The 7,134-nt window shown below is 54.3% G+C and overlaps 1 protein-coding gene across 1 annotated transcript; it reads left to right on the top strand.

The window, feature by feature from the left end:
* The first annotated feature begins 5,084 nt into the window (after positions 1-5,084).
* LOC113983518 (olfactory receptor 14J1-like) lies at positions 5,085-6,876 on the top strand. The gene has a single exon (XM_027712699.2). It carries the CDS (start codon positions 5,498-5,500, stop codon positions 6,569-6,571), a length of 1,074 nt encoding a protein of 357 aa, XP_027568500.1. The 5' UTR covers positions 5,085-5,497; the 3' UTR covers positions 6,572-6,876.
* The last annotated feature ends 258 nt before the right edge of the window (positions 6,877-7,134 follow it).

Here is a 7,134-nt window from a genome sequence, read left to right as displayed (position 1 = left end):
TCCAACCCCTCTGCCCTCAGCCTGGAGCATTCCAGGGGGTTGTTGGGACCCAAGTGCAGGACCCGACACGTGGCCTTATTGATCCAGCCTGTCCAGATCCCTCTGCAGAGCAGGTCACTGACCATTTCCTCCCGGATATTGGGGGCTTCACTCAGCTCCCCATCACCAGCTTCCAGCCAAAGCCTGCCTGCCAGGTGTCCAAGGGGTCAGTTCTGCTGCCCCCTCCTTCCTTCCCCCACAATGGAAAACTCCCTCATTTTGGGTCCCTGTGCCCCAGATGGCTCCGACCACCACCTCACCCACCAGTCCCACAATCATGGAATGCTTTGGCTTGGGAGGGGCCTTAAAGAGCATCTCAGCACTCTCAGACTCAAGATTTCCTTCCTTCTCTCTCCTCCAACCCTCCCCTCTATGCATGTGAAGCCACTGCCCCTTGTCCTGTCACTCCAGGCCCTTGTCCAAAGTCTCTCTCCATCTTTCCTGTTGGCTCCTTTCAGGCACTGCAAGGCCACAATCAGGTCACCCCAAAACCTTCTCTTCTCCAGGCTGAACAATCCCAATTCTCTCAGCCTTTCCTCACAGCAGAGCTGCTCCATCCCTCTGATCCTCTTGCTGCTCCCCTCTGGACTCGCTCCAACAGGTCCATGTCCTTCCTGTGCTGGAGCCCAGAGCTGGAGGCAGCTCTGCAGGGGTGACAACATTACAGCCCTGTGTGTTCCAGCAAGGACATGGTGGAACCTCCTGGAGTAAAGGGGCCATTGTGACATTGTAGGGCCTTCTGGAGCCAAAGGAACCCTGGGACACTGTGGAATCTCATGGAATCAAGGGAGCATTGTGCCATGAAGGGCCTCATGGAACCAAGGTTGCCCTGAGACATTTTGGGACTTCATAGAATCAAGAGGCCATTGTGATACTGAGGAACCTCGGGGACTCAAAGGCCACTGTGACACTGCAGGGCCTCATGGAACCAAAGGAACCCTGGGACTTTTCAGACCCTCATGGAATCAAGGGGCCACTGTGACACTGCAGAGCATCATGGAGAGAAAGGGACCCCGGGACACTGTGGACCTCAAGAAATCAAGGGCCCATATTGGCACTGTGGAATGTCATGGAATCAAGGAGACATTCTTACACTGCAGGGTATTATTGAGCCTAAGTGACCATTGTGACACTCTGGAACCTGATGGAGTCAAGGGGACTTTGTGACATGCGGGGCTTCATGGAACCAAAGGAACCCTGAGACATTTCAGGACCTTGTGGAATCAAGGGACCATTGTCATCCTGCAGAGCCTTATAGAGCTAAATGGACCCTGGGACACTGTGGAACGATGGAATCAAGGGGCCACTGTGACACTGAAGAACCTCATTCAGCCAAAGGAACCCTGGGACAATGTGGAACCACATGGAATTACCAGGCCACTGTGACACTGCAGGGCCTCATGGAACCAAAGGATTCCTGGGACACTGTGGAATCTCATGGAACCAAGGGGCCACTGTGATATGTGGGGCCTCCTAGAACCAAAGGAGTCCTGAGACATTTTGCAAACCCATGGAATCAAGGGTCCATTATCACACTGCAGAGCCTTACAAAGCCAAATGGACCCTGCGACTCTGTGGAACCTCATGGAATCTAGTGACCATTCCCACACTGTAAAACCTTCATGGATACTGTCAGGTTCCCATTAGTAAGAGACACCTCTGCCCAAATTCAGCTGCAAAGGAGACCATGTGCCAAAGTCAGCAGTCCAGCTTTGATTTAACAGTAAAGAGGAGGTAGAGACAGAGAAAGAAATGGAAAGAGAGAGAAGAAGGGGGTGGTGGGAAGCCAGTGAGAGAGAGACAGAGATGAAGTAAATGTATCACACCATGGAGATCCCTGAGGCTCCCACCGGTCCTTCTTCACCCTGCTCTGCTCGGTGGAGGGTCCTCAAGTTGTGCTTCTGGGCTATCACTTTTACACAGCCCAAGCCCCAGGTATTCAGGGGGGTAGATGCTGTTCCCACAGCTTGAGCTGGCACGTGGACAAGGACTTGCTTCCTTTCCCACAGCTTGCCATGGTGGGAGTTTTCCCAGTGTGCTTCCAGTCTGCAGGTGGGAATCTTTGTCTGGATGGGTTCCCCAGACCTGCCTTACCAGCCCTGGCTTCCTGTTGGGGCTGTCTGCTCTTTCCCACACTCTGCACAGTGCAATTCTGTCCTGGGGGCTACTTCCAAAGCTTCACCTCCCTTTAGGCCTTGGAATTAAAGGCCTTCCTGTTTGCCACCAGTGCTTGTGTGTTGTGGTGCCCTATGGGATTTTCCTGCTTTGACAGTGTTTTGAGACAGTTTAATGTGCCCTTCAAGTCCTTCCATGTGCACACACACACAGCTGTCTCACCAGTGTCTGGCCCTCCAAAGAACACCAGACCTGATGATTTGTAGCTCCCACTCCAGTGGTTGGCACTTGGACCTCCCTCCGTACCCAGAGCTCAGAGCTCCCTTGTGCCAGAAAGTTTAAAGAGATTGTGCCTCATTCTGCCAAGACAACCCTTGGAAAAAAGTGTCCCTCTGTGTTTCCTGGGATAAGAGCACGCTATTGTCACCTTCCAAAACCATGGAGAGGTCCCAGAGATCCCTCAGGAAGGAATTTGGGGCCTCAAGCACATGACCCATATATAGAGGCTGAGGACTCAGGGGTCAGTGGTGTGAAGATTGAGGACAGTAGAGGAGTAGCCTGAGAGGTCTGGAAGGGGGGTGTCAGAGCTGGTGGAGCTTTTCTTCCTGTCAGAAAACAGCCTAAGAAAGAACTGGTGCCACAAGGGCAGCTGGGGTGGCCTAGACTGGTGACAAGAAGTCAGAAAATTCCCCCCAAGGTCACTGTTGTGGTGCAATATGTCACAAAGAAGGAGTCTGGATGAGCCCAAGGCTTTGTGTGTGCAGGAAGAGCCAGGGAGGACGCAGAGATGTCAGTGCAGGAAGGTGCCAGCCAGGTGGGGCAGCCGGGGGGATGACGACAGCCTGCAGGGAAAGGGGCAGGGCATGGACACCGTAGGACAGCCTGGGCTGGAGAGGAGACAGGGATGGGGAGAAGCTGAAAGGCCCTGACAGAGCCACCTTCTGCAGGCCTTTGGCCATGGCTGCTGTCTATGACCCTGATGCCAGGAGGAGACAAGTGGCCCTTGCAGCCCTGGGGCCTCATGGCCTCCTTGTCCCTGCTCAGCAGCCTGGCAGGTGCCACCCCATGGGCCTGCCCTTGGCATTGCACATCCCACATCCCAGTGCCCAGGAAGAGCCCTGAGGAATGAGGCAGGGACAGGATCTGCCTTCCCAGGGGCTGGGGGTCAGGGCTTGATCCTTTGGCTTAAGAAAATAAGTCAAGGTTTATTCAGCATCAGAGCCACCTTTCCCTTGCTTGTCCACCCTTGTCATCACTGTCTGCACTTTTCTGCTCCAACTGGAACCTGGGGACACGGTCTCAGTTGTGTTCCTTTAATGACACTCATTAGCACTACAAGAATCTTTAGTGTTTCAATCTCATTTTGACTTCTTGAGAAGTTGTTTGAACTTCCTCTCAGGGACTGAGTCTCATGTAAACAATCTCAAAGTCCCCTGAGGGTCATGAAATGCCTGGGGCTGTTGCTGTGCTGCTGAGCTGGGCCGGGCTCCTGGCACACAGGGAGCTCCTGGCAAGCAAGAAGAGCTTCAAAGAGACAGCTCTGCTGGTGAGCAGCTCCTCTGCACAGCCCAGCAGGGCTGAGGGCACTGCCTGCAGCACCCAGGGCACAGGAGAGAAGGCAGAGAGATGAGAGGCAGCCTGGGCTGGGAGGTGACTGAGCTCTGACTATTGGAGAAACCTTCCCAGGATTTAAATGAAGAATTCTCTGGCTGTAGGAAAGTTCAGCTTGCCTTCCTGGAGGGATCTCCTAAAGCTGGCACATCCCACAGCTTCTAGGATCTTTCAGCAGGACTCTCCCAGTTGCTGCAGTGCAGGGGAAGTGGCCATATGGCAGAGCAGGGCAGGAGTTGCAGGCAGCAAGGGCAGAGAGGAGAAGTGAGCAGGAGGTTCAAGGGATCCTGGGGTGGGAGGACAGGGCAGAGCTGCTCAGGGCAGGAACCTTGCCAGCCCTTTGCCACGGTCAGGCTCTGGCTGCAGAGCAGGGCAGGTGAGTTCCTGCAAGTGCCTCTGCCAGCTGCCAAATGGCAGCAGTGGCAGGAGCTGTCAGGATGGCTCTGCTGGATTTGCTGGGGTGCAGCAGGAGAAGCTGCTGCAGAGCAGGACTTGCTGCTGCCCCATCAGAGGCCCAGGGCCAGAAGGTTCCCTGTGCCAGGGCTGGCTGTGGGGTGGGAAGGTGGGGGTGCAGCCAGGGGTGCCCAGGGCTGTGGGGCAGAGCAGGGTCCTGCCCCCAGGGCTCTGTGTGCTGGGGCAGGGACTCTGCTGCCTGCCAGGGTCAGCTCTCAGCCCGGCCAAGGAGCTGCCATGGGGCTGGGGGAGAAGGGCTGTGGGGAAGGAACAACTCCTGGGAGGGCAGAGCAGGGCAGAGTCCTTCTGATCTCCAAAGTGTGCTGCAGGGATGAGGGCTGGTCACAGCTCCAGATCAAAGCTGGAAATTTCCCAGAAGGTATTTGCAAGAGGCACAGACAGACAGGGGGTACCTTAAAGAGAATGAACCAGTTCTTTCAGTGTTATACTCTGGATTGTCTGGGTGCTGACTGTGACAGAGAAATCAATCTCTGAGCACAGGAGGAGACACTTGAACTTGAACTCTGTTAAGATTAGAGGGGATTGAACCTGAGAGTATCAGACATCGAAACTGTCTTACAATCAGCATCAGTGTCACTTTTCCAGCCTCCTCAGGGTTGTTCTGACATTGCCATCAGAGCCTGCCCAGCCAGAGATGCCCCTGGGCAGTGCCCTGTGCTGCTGGGAGGGCTCTGCAGGGCAGAGCTGAGCCCCCAGGGCTGGGATGGGCTCTGGCAGTACTGCCAGGGCCCAGCCCTGTGCCCAGGGAAGCAGCTGCTGGCAGGGACAGCTCCAGGCAGCAGAGCCCTGGGCAGGGAGTGGGGGGCAAGTGCCCCCAAGGCCTGGGGGAGGGGGTGTTCAGGCAGCTCTGGGGGCCCTTCCCTACAGCTCTGCTGGGCACTGTGTGCTGGGCAAGGAGCTGCCTCTGCCTGGAGAACATCTCCCCTGCGGGACCCTGCCCTCTCTGCTAGGCCTGCGCTTCTGGGTTTGGTGCTTCCCCCAGCAAGGCCCAGCTCTGCCTGGACAGGATCCTGGGCAGTGCTGAGCCTTCCCTTGGGGTGGGCACTCTCCTGTCCCAGCTCTTGGCTTCTCAGCAGGAGGGCTCCTGTCCTGCTCTGTCCAGCACAACTACAGTGCTGGCCTGGAAACACGTTGAACTACTTGGCAACACATGGCAAGAGCTCCTGCCACACACAGCCCTCTGCCAGCACGTAGAGAAAAAATTGAGAAAAAAAAAAAAATTTCTCTGCCAGAGAGAAAAAATTGATTTAATCCTTAAATGAATTGTATTGAAATCTGGAGTGATATTGTCAGAGGTGTCTGTCTAAACTTTACCCTGTGGCTTCCTTTTCTGAGCAGACCCTGTGCTAAGAAGCAGCAAATGCCCAACAGCAGCTCCATGGCCCAGTTCCTCCTCCTGGCATTTGCAGACAGGCGGGAGCTGCAGCTCCTGCACTTCTGGCTCTTCCTGGCCATCTCCCTGGCTGCCCTCCTGGCCAACGGCCTCATCCTCAGCGCCGTAGCCTGGGACCACCACCTGCACACCCCCATGGGCTTCTTCCTGCTCAACCTCTCCCTCACAGACCTGGGATCCATCTGCACCACTGTCCCCAAAGCCATGCACAATTCCCTCTGGAACACCACAACCATCTCCTACATGGGATGTGCTGCACAGGTCTTTCTGCTTGTCTTCTTTCTTGGAACAGAGTTTTCCCTCCTCACCATCATGTGCTACGACCGCTACGTTGCCATCTGCAAACCCCTGCACTACGGGACCCTCCTGGGCAGCAGAGCTTGTGCCCACATGGCAGCAGCTGCCTGGGCCGCTGGGTTTCTCAGTGGTCTATTACACACAGCCAGTACATTTTCCCTGCCCCTGTGCCAGGGCAATGCCCTGGGCCAGTTCTTCTGTGAAATCCCACACATCCTCAAGCTCTCCTGCTCACACTCAGGCTACCTCAGAGAAATTGGGCTCATTGTGGTTAGTGCCTGTTTAATATTTGGGTGTTTTGTTTTCATTGTTTTCTCCTATGTGCAGATTTTCAGGGCTGTGCTGAGGATCCCCTCTCAGCAGGGACGGCACAAAGCCTTTTCCACGTGCCTCCCTCACCTGACCGTGGTCTCTCTGTTTAGCAGCACCTTATTCTTTGCCTACCTGAAGCCTCCCTCCATCTCCTCCCCATTCCTGAATCTTATTGTGTCAGTTCTGTACTCAGTGGTGTCTCCAACACTGAACCCCTTCATCTACAGCCTGAGGAACCAGGAGCTCAAGGATGCCCTGAGGAAAATCATAACTGGGTGTTTTTCAGAAGCAATAAACTCTCCTTCTTCTGCATGCTATCTTCCTCATTAAAGGCCAATCCTGTTATGGATTTCATTAAAGGCCCACCATATCTTCTCTATTTTTTACTCCTAGTAGGGGTGGTTTTTTTGTGAGAATTTGTTCACACCAAAAAATCTTTATACATATATAAAGATATATATATATATATATATATATAATGTAAATATATTTATATATATATAAAGACCATTTCTAATTCAATGTTTGTCTTTCTAGCCTGGCCCACAGGCTGTACAAATTGGGAATTGTACTCACTGTGTGCTCAAACCAAATAAAGAACTCTGCCTTGACTTGTTTGCCTGACATTTTTCCTCTCTGACTTCTCTGCAGCTGCAGGGTCGGTGCCTCTGTGCAGAGCTGGGCCACAAAAGAGTCCCAGCAGAGCAGCACTGCCAGGGAGCAGCAGCCCTTCTCCTGCGTGGCCTCCTCTCCCTTCCCTTCCACACTGTCCTGCAGAGCCCTGTGTTGGTGGAGGCCTCAGTGCTCTGGCAGTCGGTCCCAGTCCTGCTGCAGGACTGTCCAGGGACTGCAGGCAGGGACAGCCACGGGCACTGCTGGCACAGAGCTGACCT

Source organism: Pipra filicauda, unplaced genomic scaffold, assembly GCF_003945595.2.
Source record: "Pipra filicauda isolate LSUMZ 115617 unplaced genomic scaffold, ASM394559v2 scaffold745_size127278_pilon, whole genome shotgun sequence".
Taxonomy (NCBI): domain Eukaryota; kingdom Metazoa; phylum Chordata; class Aves; order Passeriformes; family Pipridae; genus Pipra; species Pipra filicauda.
This window is presented reverse-complemented; position numbering and strand designations above follow the sequence as displayed.